We start from the raw sequence: 18,131 nt of genomic DNA on the forward strand, positions 1-18,131 counted from the left end.
AGCAACACACTTAGACTGTAAAGAGCTGCCTTGAATATTTTTGTTAATTAAACAAAAGACAAAAGACCCTTTTGTACAAGGCTGTAGGGTTTCAGGGATTCAGTTGTACAGTGCAATTTATAGACTCCTGAGAAGTTGGTGGATTGAGTGCCATGCCTGTTGTGACACACAGGTACTATGGCAAACAAATTCCTCAAAAGTAGTATTACATGCAGTTGTTCACTCTTGAGACTAAGGGAAGCGAATCTAGAATTTCTAGATTCAAAACTATTTTGTGGGCAGTTTATGGAGGCTTATTCATCTGTATGAGAAATCCCAGATCTCTATTTGTTTTGCAGATAACCTGGGATGTCTGGTAGTTCTCTTGATAACTTGGCTACAGAAGGAATGTTCAAAAATAGACTTTTAAATGCTCAAGATGGATAGGAAAGTGTCAAGTACTGGAAACAATAACCCTCCATTTTAGAGGGGCAGGATTCTCCTTCACAAGGGAGCCCTTTTCTAACGTGCACAGGAGCTGACTGTCCTGCACGAAGAACCAGGCAGAACGTATTTAAAAATTTTAAAATACAAGCATAAGATAAGTAGCATTTTATGAATAATTTTCCTTTCACAAAGGCTTAACTTTTAAAAAAATTGTACCAACGGTCTGTTTCCCTTTTCACTTTCACTTTGCTTACAATGTCCTTATGTGTCCTTCCAAAGGATGCTGCCACTTCTTCCCAGTTCCAGTGCTGATCCTCTTTCCATACATTTCTATACATATGGAGTAAGTCAGGGTATTAGAATTTTAAACCCTGAACTGAATCAAACTGCAAAGAGAGTTGCCAGATTATTTTAGAAAGACATCAAGAATTGGACTGGCCAGATATAAACAAGCATTCCTTGCTTGCACACCTAATGTCACAGCCTGTAAGAATGAAAATGTAGACATCCATCCTCAAAATTCAGCTTTGGCAGTATCTCTCTTCCAACAGAGCTGGCAGGGTTATTTTCCTGGCAGATAGCCAGGAAACAGGTAAAGGTCCCGACAAAGCGTGCTACAATATTCTGACATTTCCTTGCAGCGGTGAAATTCTGTGCCTGGGGCATAACCTTCTCGTTGCTTGATTTGCCTATTCACCTACATATGAGATTGAAAAAAAAAAAAATGACTGGAAGGATTAAGAAGACAGAAGTAAGAAAAATGTCATTGCTTTCTGTACTCATAGATTATTCTGTTTAACTTATTAAATAGTCCCCTACGTATTGTCTTTCTAAATTATAAGAAGGATAAACAACCAGGGTGCAGTTCCACAGCAGCTCAAGTCGCCATGGGTCACGCTGCTGTCTTCACTCCCTCTTACCCCATTTTCTTCACCTTTCCCTTATGTAAGTGCAAGCACTTGTGCAGCTAAGTGGTGAGCCCATTCAGGGAATGAGTCCACCTGAAAAAAAGCTATTTCTATAGAAGAAACATAATTCTTGGCAAGCTGCATTAATTATTCTCATAAGTTCATCATGTGACTGCAGAAATGAAATGGAAGGAGTCAAAGAAACAGCATTTTTACTGTCGTTAAACTGCTGTGGAACTGTGCGTGTGTGTGTGTATATATAAAAGTTAAAAAAAACGGGGAAAGACGTAATAATTTTGCTCCAAACAAGGCAGGAACAAGTGCTAAACCTAGCAATTTGAAGCACTGGAAGGCTCTTCAGAAACCAGGTACGTGTGGGAGAGTAAAGACACTCCAGCTCACCTTCACCAACATGTCAGCCACATGAGTGTCTCGGGAGTCCTCTGCAAACACAGAGGTGACAGCCTCGATATACCAGGATCCACGCTTGGTGTTTCGCATGGCTGCTGTGCCTAAGAAAGAGTGTACGATGAAGTTTCTGCGGAACTCGGACACAGAAAACCTCCCTATGCCCTAACAATTAGGGCCTCTCCCCAGTACCTTTCAGACAAGCATATCCACAGATCATATCAGAGCATGTAGGCAGACGCAGCTTGAGATTTTCTTCCTTGTTTGCATCACTTTCCTCACAGCCTGGGGAACCTGACCATTCTTTCCCATCTCTCTGATCCACTCCCCGGTCCGTCTCATCTGGGGGGGCAACAAACAAGGAGGGGGAGGCAGGGAGAAGAAAGAAAAAAAAAAAAAAGAAATTATCCTGAATTACTGGATGTAATTTTCCCGTACTTCCTTAGTTTGGGGCTCTGGTCAGCAATGCCACAACTGCTGTCAAGCAGAAAGCTTTTGCATGAACTTTAAGCTTTTTCAGCTGTTTTTAAAATTAATCTGAAAGTTCTTCTGCATGAACTGACGCAGATACCAACACGTGCTGAACCTACTCAACCTAACGTGACTGTTAGTCCGCATGCCGATTGATTGGGTTTTTTTTTTTCCTTCTCCTTTCCTATGTAGATCATGGGATAACCGGAAAGCAAAGAAGTTTCTGATAGTTCTTCACCATGCATGGAAGGATTTGATGCCTAGCCCTAAGAGTTCCTATTTTCCACTTTTACCTACCTTAGAATGTCCAAAAATGTCTAGTCTAGTTTGCAATGCTAACTACCTACTTATTAGAGAACTCAAATGAGAGCTCTAATTTTAGTTGCTAAGGTCTACCTCCAAGACATCAAGAAAACATGGACCAAATCTCTCACCTAGTTCTAAATCCTGCTTATAATATCACTTGTCTCAATCAAAAGCATAAATTGTGCGATAATAAAATGCAAAATAATTTGACCCCAAACACAAGAGAGAACTCCAATACATGGAGATCAGTTTAAAACCTGGAGAACATTTAATGTCCTTTCCAGAATTCAATAGTATGTATTATAACAAGTGTTGATATTTGAAATTTGCTGTTTACATGATGCAGAGTTTCCATTGTAATCTAGACTAATGGCTTAATGGCAATAACTTTAATAGACCAGCTCTGTTGTAAGAAAAATAAAACTACATTTTACAGGTTTTCTATATAATTTTGCCCTTCCGTTCTTTTGTTGTAAGATGAGAATCTACTATTCTACTTACTTCCTAGCAGCATGGGTCAGATTATACTCTTAGGAGGCGTTAAGTGTCCACTTCAGAGGCCTTCCTGTTATGATGGCTCTAGGTTTTTGTTGCCAGGTCATGCCTAAGAAATGCATTTGGATTTCTAGCCCTTTTACAGGCAGTGGCACTGGTGGCATCTCATAATTATGCACAGGAAATGGTCAGTTTGTAAGTCAACAACGTTGTTCTTTTCCTTCAAAACGAAAGCAGCAGGGGGAGGGGTGTGATTGTCTGGCAGGCTAGAGATACAGCCTATAATTAAGGCTCCAAAGCTCAAAATTTCATGATTACTTCCATCAGGTTCCTTCATCATCTCTTTAAGGTAGCAATGCAAATTCTTCCACTTTTAACCACACTTTTTTCATGTCTTTTATCACACTTCTCCAAATCCTTTTAGCTCTGTATCTTCTTAAAATTTAGTGTACTGTTCATGGTGTATGTTATTTCAGACAAGACTCAGGTAATTTTACAGTCAAGCTATATTATTCATGCTGTCATCATCCCATAACGTACAAAGTCAAAACCTTTTTGATTAAAGCTTCAGAATTAGATGTCTTCCTATGCATTTGTCTTCAAACACCATTCCAGTCAACTTACCAACGTAACCAAAAAATGTAAAGCACTAACCCTGTCTGGATATTCCTCTGCATACTTAACCTCTAATTTATATCACCAATAACTGCCACCCAGATTGATCCAATCTGTTTAAGTTTTACTGAAGCTCCCAGATCACTGTTTTCCCAAATGATTTAAATAACTGCTAACTACCTATTTGTCTTTATTTACCACAGTTCTTCCCTTTTCTGGATCAACTGCTATATTAAACACAGATGTTAAGCAGCTTCAAAGTCTCATTTTACATCACAGTGAAATCTGACTATTTGTCTTTTCCCACTGCTTTCTGTTGCCACCGGTTTTTGACCCATGACTATAGGTGGACTACTTCAATTCTTTAGCAGACTCCTGCCAAAGGCCCTTTGGAAATCAAGTAGACTGTACCGACTATTCTTTATCTACATTTTTAATGTGTCATTAATAGAAGATAGATAAGGTGTGTTAGATAAACTTAGGGAAAAAGAATAACCTATGCATTTCTCATTTTGTTCCAACTAGTTCCAGCTAACTTGCATGGCATAGAGAGACTGACTACTAATCTAAAGTTGTCCACACTATTTATACAGTCTTTTAAATGCTGCTTTTTAAAAAAAAATAATTATATTGGCTAGCCTAACTTTTAAATGCCAACATGAAAAGGTACACATTTTTGTTGACAGCTCAATTACTTTGTAACTGGCTTTCCCCTCCAACTATTAATCAAGGTTTAAAAGAGGTTAAAAAAGGTAGTTTTGTGGTTTTTTTTTAATTAAAAAAAGATTTTTCCCTTTCAGTTGCTCAAGTCTCAAAATCCTTCGTCTATTGCAGTATCCCAGTTCTGCAGCATTTTGCATAGCTTTCTTAACTGAAACCTTTTTGGGAATAGGAAGGCCAAGCCTGATATGTTGATGTGCACAGACCCATTATGGTAACATTAGAGTCAAATAAACCTAATTAGGACAGCTGCCACTCTGGCTTACTACACTTATCTCCACACTGTTATGAGTCTGCATATTCACATTTGGTCAAGAGTATCTAAAGGTTCAATGACACATGGAAAGCAATCACATTCAATTCATATTGTAAACATGCATGTTACAATATCTCCAAATGTTTAAAGGATCGAATATTTTTGATATCCAAAATAGTTCACGTAGACTAGGTTTTTCTCTGCATTGGGATTAAACATGAGTAGGTAACAGGTGAAGGAAACATTCTCTTGACTAGAGGACAAACTATAAAGCTCAGCTAAAAATAAAAAGAAGGTAGACAATTGCAAGGAACAAGGGAAAAGAAGGGCAAAAAGCATACATGCTACAAAAGCTTCTCTATCACAAGGGAAAAAAACAAAGATTTTTAAGACAGAACTTCTCTCTGGAGTAACTGCAGTTTCGGAGCGATCTCAGAAAGTCCAAACACTTTAGTGAAAAATTTGGCCATTAGCAGTTCTGAAAGGTAGTTAGCTGCAGACATGCGTTTAGTTACAAAAGGAGGGAAAACAAATAGCAGAATTAAAAAAAAAACAGGAACAGAAAGAGTGGAAAAGGAACAAGTCTATGAGAATCAAGAAAATAATTCTGTGACTACAATAGCATGTGGAAAAGGGTGTAAGGAAAGGTCTTTTGGAGGTTGAAAGCAGGATAAGGTAAAGGGGGGGAAAAAAAAAAGACGACTTGGAGCCTGAGAGCTCGAGAGAAACACCACCAGAGACATAACACATCCTGGACCCATAGGAAGAGAGGACCTCAGGCAAGACTCCAGTGCTAGTGTACCACTCCATGCTGTGCTGCAGTTTGATGCACCATGTGCCCCACTCCCCCTACTGCAGGCATAGCAACAGAAAGCCTCAATATATGAGTGGGATATGATATTTTTTTTATCACTAAGGTGCTCTGGGGTCTGCAAGTCAATGCACACACCTCATGCAGAGCAAAAGACACTTACAGAGCAACAGATGCAGTGGCAGCAGCAGGGCAGAGGGAGGTGAATATGGGTCCCACTTACACCTGAGAGAAGCAAAGAGGAGAGTTGACAGCAAGTTGAATGTGAGGGTGTATATGTGTGTAAGATGAGCCTTAATGGCATGCCAAATACATGGCTTTTAGTATTTGGGAACTCACCTCCCCGGCAGGCCTGAATAAAGAACATTTTGGGCTTATTCTGGAGATCTGGACAGTTTGCATTGTCAAAGAGCCGGAAAGCCTCCTGCAACTGAGAGAAGAAAGAACATGAATATTCTTCACTGCAGCCTTCTGTGAGCCAAACCCAGTCTCACCTTGCTTCCCTGTATTTTGGTTATTACCTCACCAGTCTTGATATTTTCTCCTTTATCTCCGAACTCACTGTGTGACAAACACATCCCTTCCCCCCCCAGCTCCTACTAGTTTGAGTTCATGCACTCTACCTAGTACTTGTACAGAAAGAGAGAATGAAACAACTTCTCCTACCTGCCCCATTTCTATGCCATTTTTTTATCTTGTAGACCTCTCATAGATAGAACCCTGCCCTTTTCTTCCCACAAGCCCTTATTTTTTTAAAAAACATAAATCCTCAGTCTCCCATCACTTCACCTTCTCTCTCACTTTCTTTTTTTATTTTACTTTTTTCCTCTTTCCATTGTTACTTTCCAAGATATAACCTACAACACCACCTCACATCAGGACACAGGAACATACCTGTAGTAGTTTGCCATCACTGCCGTAAATCCCACCCTCCACACCGTGGGAAAGTAAAGCTACAATACAGGAATCCACATCCCGATGATCTGGCAGCTTAGAGAATCTCTCCAATGCATTCTGCATCTCCTGAAAGAGAGAAGAAAAAAAAAAATGCTTTCCAGACTTGCACAGGGAAAGTGGGTCAATGTACTGGGAAAAACACAGATGTACAGGAAAAACACAAATGGTCCTCCTGTTATGAAATAAACCCTACGTACATCAAATTTACAGGACAAAAGACACGTGTTCCATAAAATAACCAGCAAAACGTTCTTGTTCTCCTAAGTATAACATTATGAAGCAGGAATCACTTAGGACATCTACATTTCTACATAGCCAACAGGGGGATGCAGCAAGTATCTGAGTTGGTACACACGGATTTAACGTAAGAGAAATCAACTGATATATTATAGAGGTTTTACATTGACACTTGAGTCTGGCTGGGATATTGGAGCAACTTAACAGATACATACTCTGGTACTTCAGGCATCGAAACACTAGTGATTAAAACACAACAATTTAAAGTGGAAAATTTTAGGAACTCTGACAACATGCAAGTGCAGAAGTCTTATTATAATGTTGCAAAAGCTGCCTTCTTGAATAAAGCACTCTTTAACAAGTTCTGTACCACCTGGTTTCATAGGGATCTAAAAGGAATAAAAACAAATGAGGCTGGAGAAGGCAGCAATTGCATTCCTAGGGAAAGAGAGTGGCTTGATTCAGTCAGTCATGGAACATTGCCAATTTTCCTATGTGAAGCACAGCCACTCCTCTAGCACGCAAAAGGTGAAAGAGTGAAACTTAACTTCATAGTTACTGGAAGACTGATAAATAGGATGGCAATTAACTCCATCAGTGAAAGGATATGAAAACATCACTTATACTTGCAAAGACTAGGTCAAATATTTGCAACACTTAACTTTTAGGATAGCAGATCACTGGAAAAGTCTAGATAGAGTAAACTGGAGACTTTATTCATTTGTGGTTTTAACACACATGCCAGATGTGGTCTAGAAATTCTTGCTCCTTGCACTACAAGGGGTCAGACTAGAGTAGTACCTCTTATGGTCCTTTGTGATCCTACTTTCCATCGTAAAGTCCTCTGCTTTCCAAGCTTCTTCATATTTGTCAGTATGCTAGCAGACATCATCCCATTTAGCCTTATCTTCTATTCCTAAGCAACCATTCACATCTTCCTGTTCAAGCTTAGTTATACCAAAGGGAAGCTCTTGAGATGTTTATGTAACAGTTACAAACTCTCATCCATGTTGGTTGTGAAGTACTGGGATGCATCCCCCTTACCTGTGCAGTTTGATCATGAAAGACAGTCACTTGATACCCAAGATGCTTGAAAAGCAACTCCAGGGAAGTACAGTCCACATCTCCCCCTGCACGATACTCCAAGTCCTTCTCACTGCTGAAATGGACATTGCTGAGAATAAGTGCAAAGCCTCGGGGCTCTGATATCAGTTTATATGCCTGAGAAGAAGATGTAAAATTGGTAAATTTAGACTACACAAGGAAATAGAGTGTTAGAGTAGAACAGCAATCCCTACATACCAGCCTGATATGATATGCAGGGTTCCTCAACTGAGAAGGCACAAAAACAGCAGAGGTCAAATTTCTGAAGGGTTTTTTTTTCTTAATAAATAAAACAAATGTTTGTATTGCAAAGGGTCCCAAAGACAACTGTATTTGCAAGTCTCCATAACTGATGATCCTACAGCACTATTATTAAGCTGTTACACTAGCTTGCCTTATTTCTCATTTTAAAAGAAACACAGCTTACACATTTCAAACTGTGAATTAGGTCTTGCTAACTTTTTCCCCTTCCCCACCCTCACCCCAGCACAGCCCCACGTATTTCCGTCATTCCCATCACAGGCCTTAGGACGACGCTATGTAAAATTTAGCTAACATTTCTTAATTGCTGTTGGGAGCAGACAGAGATGTAAAATAGCATGTGAACGCAATTTTAACAGCAAGGGACTGTCAGTCACTGATCCTGAAAGTTATGTGGCTGGCAAAAAAGGTTAATAGGGAAAGAACTAATTTAAGAGCGGTATCTTCAAAATAAGTTCCCTCTGCCCCTGCCACTCTAACAACAACAAATCGATAGTAAATCAGTTACTAACACTCCTGCAAATTCAAGTGAAATTTAATACCAAAGGAGCGTATCAAAAAGGGTGTAACCCAGGAGCAAATGTAAAAGGAGGCAAGTCAAGCTCACACTGACACTGCCTAATTAGGTCTCCCCAATAGATAGTTAAAAAAAAATAAATCTGTTTTGCTGTACACAGAGCCTGTGACAGAAGTGTTACGGGTTAGCACATCATGTAACTCTAGTAAGTGCCCCATTACACGAAATGGTTTTTCTTCCTTAAGCCCACCTCACCAGAACCTATGCTTTACAAACAGAATAGACAAAAAGTAATTAGACTACCTACATAACTTGTAACACTGGAGAAGAACAGAAATTCAGGTTGTTCTACCCAGTACTACCCAGCACAGAATCCTGATCTGGTTCTTGAGCCTAAGGAGAGACTCTTCCAGGTACAAGTTGGCCATTGAAACAGCCAAAACTGTAACTACTAGTTGAAACACAGTTCTAATATCTTACAGTCATGTGCAGAGTGTGTCATCACACAGAAGGAGATGAGGATGCAGACAAATGAACGAGGCAGTAGCACTGATAGCTTACACAGAGCAACAGAACAGAAGGCATTTCATGAAGCTTTTCATGAACCAAAAACAGAGGCAGAGATTTGTATAGAGTTACAGAACTTCTCAGAATTTCTTGACACTTGTAAATGAGAATCAAACATGACTAGTAACACTTTTCAGTTGCACAAATAGCACAAGACTGATCTGCATCGCAATGAAGCATGCATTTCGACTCAGTTTTAAGTAGCATGTGTCCAGCTGATATATCCAAACACCTCACATGTTTCTCATCTTAAGGAGATTTTCTCTGTCAACTACTTACCAAGTGCTGATGATCCTGATAAAATTCAGGAGTGCAGTACTTCACTGGAGGAATCGGGGGACCATCTCCATTATCCAAGGAATGCTCCATTGGTTCTGTGCAAAACAAACATCAATAACAATAAAAAATTCCAACTACAAAGTCTCTGCATTAAGGTGTTAACTTGCAAAGTCTGAAGTATGCAGTCTTAGGCATATTCCTGTATTATAATATTCATACCTCTAAAAATTTTGCTTGATCAAGGACTACAGACACACAATGAAACACAGCAGAAAAAACAAAAGTACTGGAACGGTACACCTTTTTTTTTTTTTTTAATAATTTTAATTGGCAACCTTTTTTTTTTTTGTCTTGTATGTGGCTTAGCCTTATCTAAGGCCTTGTAAATTTTGTTCTACTCAGTATGAAAACAGAATTCTCATCTAAAATTAGAGCCGTACACTTTCTGTCATTTTGTACAGTATGTTATTCCTTTCACAGTTAGGCTGACAAACCATTGCTAAAAATATTCAAACAGAATAGTGGTTTTCCTTTCATAAAAGGCTTCCCGTGCTCACTGGATGCAATTACTTACTTTTTGCTGAACACATGCAAAAGTGATCAAACTAGACGTTTCTAACTTCCATAGAGTGCAATGCCCTTTTTTGTTTATCTGCCTCTGAACAACCCTTTCCTCTGGATAACAGCAGATGAAGGGAAGGATAATCAACTATTTGCCATTTGCAGACACTCACTCACTCCCCTGTCCTGAAGAAATGGAGCTGACATTCACGATCTCCTTTGAAATCCTTTTTCAGCCTTTTGAGACATGGCTCTCCTGGATGAAGGAACATATGCTCTAAAAAACCAACCCAACCCTAAAACCTTTGCACCTAAATTAAAAAAAAAACCCACCTTCAAAATCTAGACACTTGTTCTTTAACACCAGAGAGAGCTCCTAGTAACCAGCAAACAGTTAAAGCTGCGGTTAGCGAACATGAGTACTCCAGGCAATACCAGAGGCAACATGAGACCTAGCAAGGAGATTCATTCCAACAACTAGTTCCCTGATCTAAGTCACAAATGCTTGCTAAAGAAAAGCTGATTTGCTGCACTTGACAGAAGCTACAGAAATCTACGTTGGGCCCATGTAACATACATAAGGCCTTGTACTTAAACTTATTTGCTAAGAAGGAAGTCTAAGTTAAGGAATACTGCCCCAAATCAGTATCTTTTCACAGCTCCAGTTCAATAAAACTCTATTAAAAATCTTAAACAAAGAAGAAAATCTTCAAAAAAATCTAAAATTTTACTGACATGTACTGTTTAAGCAACAAAATTTGCTGTAAGAATAAATGAAGCTGACTAGAAACTGATTGGGTTTTCTCTTCCAATACAGTATTTCACTTTCATTTTCCAGCCTAATTCTGCCTCCTGCATCTGATCATAATATAGTCAGTTCACTGTCAAGTTTGTATTCCTGGGATGAGCAAAGTGATGGCAAGCTTATTTCTAGAATTGAATTAAGAGAGTATTAAGAAACTAGAAGCAACCAACCAGATAGCAAGTCAAGTATTCGTGATGTCATGTGTGACTCACCAATCCAGCGCGGCCTCTTTGAATTACATGATTCACTGGCAGGGAATGGAAGATTTGATCCATAACAGTGTTCAAGCTACAAGACAGCCAATAAATCCATCAGAAAAAATAGCATAAACCAGCTACTTTTTTTCTCTATGATACGGAACAAATGGTTCACATACAAATGAAACATCGTGACAAGATAGCAGCAACACTTTCCTGTCCATGCAAAATGTCTTCCCTTCTTTGCACATCTCTACTTCTACCCAAATCCCCACTTTGGAAACCTTACACTGAGGTCATATCCTTCCCATTTTTGCCAAAACTTGATTTGTCCAGTGATTCCTATCTTTTTGTTTGCTTTCAAGATTTCATTGTTTGTATAGTAAAGCACAATTGAAAACAAGAAAATAGAAAGGGTAGTCTAAAAAAATCCTACATTTTAATAAGGGAACGTCTGGTCTTCCTTCCTTTGTATAAAATGTTTACTGTGAGATTCCATGCTTGTCAACACACTGAGAATATTGAATCTCTATATTAAATTCTTCCTCTAGTCCAATGCTGACAACTGCAGATAGTGAAAAGGTGAAAATAAAACCAAAGAAGAGTCCCTCTCTCCTCAACAGACAAGACTAGCTTTTAGTAGCTTTCTACTCAGAGAATCATTGAACACTAAATTTAATGATTGCAGAGAAAATATTTTCTTTGCAGCTTTTGGGTTCTTGATGACACATCAATCAATTAAGAACATGCTGTATGCAAGAACATCTGGGAGCCTTGTGCAGTTCAACAAAGAGAAGTCCTGCACCTGGGGAGGAACAACCCCCTGCACCAGTATATGCTGGGTGTGGTCCTGGGCAACCTGCTCAAGGTGGCCCTTCTTGAGCAGGGGAGTTGGACCAGATGACCTCCAGAGCTCCCTTCCAATCTCTACCATCCTGTGATTCTGTGTGAAAATTCTCTTCTTCCCAAATTTCTTCCCCTCTGCTTTTACTAAGGCTACTACAAGTTTGAATTTGCAACAAAAACCTATCCTGTCCTTTTAAACAATTATTTTTTTTTCTCATTTGTAAAAGATCACTTTGTGCCCAAACCCGATCTGAAATGCAGTCCCTCCATTTTATTTTTTTTAAAACTGTTGTACCCTTGCAATCCCATGGCTCAGGTTGGATGTTGTCTTCAAGATCACTGCCTCCAGATGCTGCTGTTTGGTTTCTCGTAAAGCTTCACAGAAGGCTGAGAAAGCATTGGGGCCTCTCTTGGGCAGCAAATTGAGGAATTCCACATTTTGGCTGAAGCTCCCAGACTTGGCCTAGATCCAGAGAAAAATCAAAATCCGCACTCAAAGTAACACCCCAACACGATCCATTTTGAATGAAGCTTCAGAACAGCTCAACTTTTTTCTTCCATGTAAATGTTTCATCACTATGTTTTGCTGTGCTAGATCCATTTTTATAGCTTTTCCTAGTTGATTTCACTCCCACTCCTCTGCTCCTATTAGCTCAAGGGCGAGAGTACATGAATTGTTGGCTTGCTGTGTTGTCATACATTACCACACGCAGTAATACACCCTCTTCTCTCTAAAAACTTTTACTTCCAGCTACTGTTGGAATAGTATCTATTTCCCCTCACTGAATACACAAAGTCCAGAACATGTTTTCACTACTGCCCAGTGGTTTATAGTCTCATGCACCGGTAATGCAAACCCCTCAGAAAGCATTAAGTAAAATACTTATTTTACGCAGACAATTCTGAAAAGATACTACATACATACAGACTGTAACATTTAGACCAATGAAGCAATATATAGTAGTATATGAGAAAAAGTAACAATCAAAAATTAAATTTATCCCTCTGTGAAAGAGTCCCAGGAAGTCCTAATTGTTAGAATATTAACAGGACATTTTCTAACAAACTGTATAATTTATACAGTAATAGCCTTCACTGTGAAATCTAAAACATACCAAAATGTTACATACTAAAATATTGGGTATAAAAAGTAAATTTTATCATCAATTCCATGGAATTCATCCTGTATTTTTTGAATTACCACTTAGATCCAAGCTCTCTTCTTTTGGTGCATGGTAAGAAGTGATTGGTGAGTTAGACAGAATCAAGGCCTAACACTACCTTTGCAATCACAGGAAAACCAGAAAAAAGTCTCGAGTCACTTGTGTAAATCCTCTGCTACAGAAGATTTCACATCATCTGGTTTCTTTCATGAAATTTATCAAGCTTGGTGTTAAAAGTAGTTTGGCTTTTGTCCCATCACATTGTTTGGAAGGATATTGCAAAATCCTGTTGATCTAATGCTTATGAAACTATTCTGAAATTTCAGACCTATGTTTGTTCGTGACTGACTAATAAAATTTATTTTTGTATCGACGATGTCCCTTGACTTCAGTGTTCTCCTGTCCTTTCCCTTATTTATCAAACTTCTTTCTATAAATAGGTCTCCATTTGCTACAGTAAGCAAGCCTCTATCTTTCAGCCTGCTCATAAATGGCCTCTTCCCCTTGACAATGCGAGTACCCTTTCCTATTCCCACAGGAACCTCAACTTCCAGAGCATTCTTGACTAGAAGCGCATACAGCCATGTCACCTGTGCCTTTCCAGAAGTATGAAAACATTTGGCCCTTTCTCCTGATGACACTTCTCCATTAGTTCGTAGAAGATAACCAGCTCCATATACTTGTATCTTGCTGTAAGCCCACTGAATTTTATTTTACCTAATAACGTAAATTGACAGCTGATATTCTAAAGCACCTATTAATTGTTTCTTCCTCTCCAGTAGACCTGCAGCTGTTTATGACAAGCTTAGCATCATTAATCTTCTTCACTTTATATGTGTTCATAGTCTATGACTCTAAGCCATAAATCATAATTAAGAACACAAGCTGACCTCAAGTTTTATTGAAAAGTTAAGAAATTTCCATAATGTTCATATTCTGCCACTTTGACAAGACTTCTTCCTTAATGCTTCCTTAAACACCTGAAGTGCTGTACCGCTTCAGGTAACTTCCACATCAACACCACATTTAGGTTATACTAAAAAATGTTCAGCAAACATTCAGAAGTAAAACTCATAAGACAGACTTCTTTCATTTTACTGCCTAATACATCCTTAATTTACTGTTATACCCTCACAGATGAGTTTGATAATCTGCATAACAGGAACTGGTTGCACAATGAACTCTGAATTCCTGTCAAAATCCCATAGTATTAGTCTTCTTATGGAGCCTGAATATACATGCAGAATCTGTGGAGAGAGCATATATACTTGACAAATATCCTAATCAAATTTATGTCACGTTGTCAAAGCCAGCATTCCCTTCACTCCTGTCTAGCGATCAACACAGAGCATTTAAATCTCTATATCTGCACCATCTGATAGTCTTCGATTACAGTACAACATATTCAACTTGTTTAAAAAGCAAGAGAAAGCTCTTGCTATCATATCTGCAATTTTGAAGGTCCATCCCAGAGCTCTGGAAGAACATCTGATGCTCTGACAAGAGGGCATTAATGAAGTGGATTTTGAACTTCATCTTAAAAATGGCTGTTTTCACTGTCCCACTTTATTCCCACTATCATTTTTGCTCTGTGTTTGAAATCCCTCTCTTCTGGGCCTTCATCTAGATAATTATATTTACATCATCTTTGCTATACAGTAAACACAATTTTTTTTCTTTATTCTTTCTTAGAAGTGTATATAATTGAAAAAACTCTAATTGTTTAGTATCTTTTTGAATGACCCAATTTAAATTCATTCCTGTCAGTTCCTACTCTCTCTCCCTGTTTTGGACATAAAAGGAAGCTGCTCCTATTTATTAATTCTTCTCCAGTGAACACCTATAAACTCTTACTTACTCTTCATATTCCTTGTGAGCTCTTAATCCAGCTCAACACCATTGTCTTCAGTGGCTCTTCCTGCAATATCCTCCCCTCACACCTTTTTCTTACTTGTGGTAAAGTTTCAGTACTGGTTTAGCACCTCACACTTGAGGAAATGTCATCCCTCCTTCACCTCCCTGAGCTCCTCGGTTTATTTCACTTTCCTTAGATTACAAAAGTTTATTTAAGTGAAGTGCCCTATTTCCAGAACCAATTTGTTTATTCTTCTGTTTAGTCTAAATCAAAGTATAATTCTTGTGTTTTTAAGTCAAAATGATTTAAAACATAATTATTTATCCAGATCTTCTCGAGTTACTGACTTTTTAGGGGAGCAGGGGGATATATAGAACCAGTCAGTTACAATATCCAGGAAAATCTAAGCTGTATCATCAGACACAATGGCATGTCTCCTCTTATTTCCACTAAGGTACCTGATGATTAGCGTCACAGTACACTTTCAACAATAGGCTACCTCACAGCACAGACCTTTGTCCACATTTGAGCCAGAGAGTAGAAGACTACTACAAATTCACACACCTACTATAGAAAAATGAAAGGTAAGACAAAGCATTTTTGACTCAAGTGATGATCTGGTTTTTTATCCACATTACTTTTTGTTTATCTATAGCACTGTTATGATTAGTACTATCCTGCAACTGTTCCCTTCACTTCAGCCCTTCTAGTGCAATGCATATTTTGCAGTACTACCATCCCAGTTGTGAATGCTTTCCTCCTATCCCTCCCATATTTCTATTTTTGCTGCAATTTCCAGATTCATACCCTGCAACACTAGTTCAAGTCACTTTGTTCTATTGCTCAGGCTGCTATTGCTATTTATATACGTTTAAGCTCTTATGTATGTGTGTATGTTGTATTAGGCACAATTCTTCCACTAAGCTATTACTATTTACCCGACTTATCCATCATAACACCTTTCTCCTTACTGATAATCTGTTAGTAAGTATTGTTGCATCTCCTTTTACCCAGTTACACCTGGAAGAGAAGATTCCCTTAGTCTTCTTCCCTTCTGCCTCAGTTTAAAACTTAAGTACAGTAGCATTTTCCCAAAAAGATTGTTTTCTCTGGCATTATCCTACCTTTGAGAGGGCTTTTTTTAATTCCTTTTTTTCCTTCCTTTTCTTACCCTCCCCTGCCCCTTCAGTGACTAACCACAGGCCAGCAACTGAACATCCCTACTAACGACCCATACATCAGCAGTGTCATTGTTTAATCCTGGTGGGCTGCTAAGCTTCTGCTCAGTCACTTCTTACCCAGCGGGATGGCAGGGAGAACTGGAAAGGTAAAAGTGAGAAAACTCGTGGCTTGAGGTAAAGACCGTAATAAAGGTAAAGCAAAATTTGCGCATGCAGGCAAAGCAAAATAAGGAATTCATTCCCTACTTCCCATCAGCAGGCAGATGTTCAGCCATCTCCGCGATAGCAGGGCTCCATCACGCGTAATGGTTACTTGGGAAGACAAATGCCATCACTCCAAACATCCCCCCTTTCCTTCTTCTTCCCCCAGCTTTTATTTCTGAGCATGATGTTATATGGTATGGAATATCCCTTTGGTCAGTTGGGGTCAGCTGTCCCGGCTGTGTCCCCTCCCAACTTCTTGTGCACCCCCAGCCTACTCGCTGGTGGGGCGGTGTGAGAAGCAGAAAAGGCCTTGATGCTGTGAAGAACTGCTCAGCAATAACTAAAACATCCCTGTGTTATCAACACTGTTTTCATGACAAATCCAAAACATAGCCCCATACAAGCTACTGTGAAGAAATTAACACTATCCCAGCCAAAACCAGTATAATCAGTTCTTGATTTATTCTCTGATTTTCACTGTCTTCCTCTTCTTTGTCCTCTTTCACTAGGGATTGGAGCTATTTAAGGTAAGACTGCCTGCATCTCCCGCAACTTATCACAGGTATCCTTGACGGGTCCCATGAGGAATTTCATGTTATCTTTGACACACAATGAGTCAAAATTCATCAGGAAGTTATTTCCTCATTGCTTTCAAAAACCTTACCAGTCTCAGGTTTATACCTCCTGCACTGGTGCCCAGCAAATAGCTCATAATTCTATTTTCCAGCATCTGCTCTTATGACAGGACCATCAGCCTTACTAAGGGACTAAAAAGTCCCTCAATTGCTTACTTGAGTCTTGAGATGCCCTTGCATCTTCAGTCATGTCCTTTCCAGTTTGATTTCTCTTTGAAGATCTGTATCTCTGTTCTGCACAGTCTTCAGTGCATTACCATACCTCTGGGAGCAATCCCAAGCTATTTCCAATGTCTTCTCTTCACAGCACCCACTGCTCAGGATAAGTAACAAAACCCCATGAATGGCATTTGTCATCTGAGGGCGAGTCTTGAATCATGTAAGGTTCTTCACCCAATTTACAAAAACACATACGAAATACAAATTCTTCAAGTGAAAGGAGAACAAGTGCCACAACGAGCTGTTTTATAATATATTCATTTACTTACATTCACAGTGTTCTTTTGGAAATGGGTATTACTCCTACTTTCACAAATGGAGGGAAAAAAAAAAAGGAGGCACAAAACAACAACAAAGGACTGGAGATACCGCCTGACTGATGAAGCACAGCCTGCTGCAACTGCGTACCAGCATGCAAGCCAACGCTCTAGTAAGTTTCAGACAAAATCCATATTGCCAGAAGGAGCTGACAGTTCTCCTGCATGTTGCAAGCAAACCCTGTACTGCTTCGCATGCTCTCCAAACAGAAGCACATTAAAATACGCAGGTAACGCACAGATGAGTTTTACCCCGCTGCTGAGAACGACAGCGAGCTTAACCAGAACTAAGGCTCACGCTGCAGCGGAGCGTAACCCGCGTACCTGCACCATCTCCATCATCTCCGTGGTGATGATGTCCTTCTCTATCATGTGCTCCATCAGTTCTTTCAAAACCAGCTGCTTCGCCAGCATCACCCGGTTCTTCTTTAGCGCTTCCTGGTGACATCGCTGCATGCCGCACGCCACCAGCATCCTGCCGGAGGGGAGACCACAGCCACGCTCAGCGGCCGGCGCCACCCTCGCCCCGCCCGACTTCCCGCGCAGGAGGAGGGAGGCCGCCTGCGCGGGCAGCCGCCGCCCGGCAACGGGCGGAAGAGGCCTCCTCCGCGCCCGCCCCGCCGGCGATCGGCGGCCGAGGGCGCGCTCCGCGCCACCCCCGGCTCCCGCGGGGGCCAGGCGGCGGCGGGCCGCGGGCGGGTGCCGGGCGCGCTCCCGGGACCAGCTCCCGCCGCTCACCCCTCGCTCCGCCGCGCGCGCGCGCACCGCCCTTCCCGGCGGCCCCAGCGATTCAAACCTCGAGACGCGCTT

At 40.2% G+C, this 18,131-nt stretch overlaps 1 protein-coding gene across 1 annotated transcript; it reads right to left on the reverse strand.

The window, feature by feature from the left end:
- Positions 1 to 590: 590 nt before the first annotated feature.
- CASP2 (caspase 2) lies at positions 591 to 17,795 on the reverse strand. The gene is made up of 10 exons (XM_059818683.1): positions 17,646 to 17,795; positions 12,043 to 12,210; positions 10,917 to 10,992; positions 9,339 to 9,433; positions 7,655 to 7,831; positions 6,311 to 6,439; positions 5,756 to 5,846; positions 1,935 to 2,084; positions 1,737 to 1,846; positions 591 to 1,123 (listed from the first exon to the last, which is right to left on the reverse strand). Exons 1-10 carry the CDS (start codon positions 17,793 to 17,795, stop codon positions 989 to 991), a joined length of 1,281 nt encoding a protein of 426 aa, XP_059674666.1. The 3' UTR covers positions 591 to 988.
- Between the last annotated feature and the right edge of the window lie 336 nt (positions 17,796 to 18,131).

This window comes from Gavia stellata, chromosome 1 (assembly GCF_030936135.1).
Source record: "Gavia stellata isolate bGavSte3 chromosome 1, bGavSte3.hap2, whole genome shotgun sequence".
Lineage (NCBI taxonomy): Eukaryota > Metazoa > Chordata > Aves > Gaviiformes > Gaviidae > Gavia > Gavia stellata.

Bases quoted from the DNA above. Each gene is read 5' to 3' on its own strand.
- CASP2 (XM_059818683.1), bottom strand. From the start codon at position 17,795: ATGCTGGTGGCGTGCGGCATGCAGCGATGTCACCAGGAAGCGCTAAAG. The intron at 10,993-12,042 runs GTACAACAGTTT...GCTGTCTTGTAG, and splicing joins TGAGCCATGGGATTGCAAGG to CTTGAACACTGTTATGGATC. The intron at 1,124-1,736 runs GTGAGCTGGAGT...TCTCATATGTAG, and splicing joins TGGCTGACATGTTGGTGAAG to GTGAATAGGCAAATCAAGCA.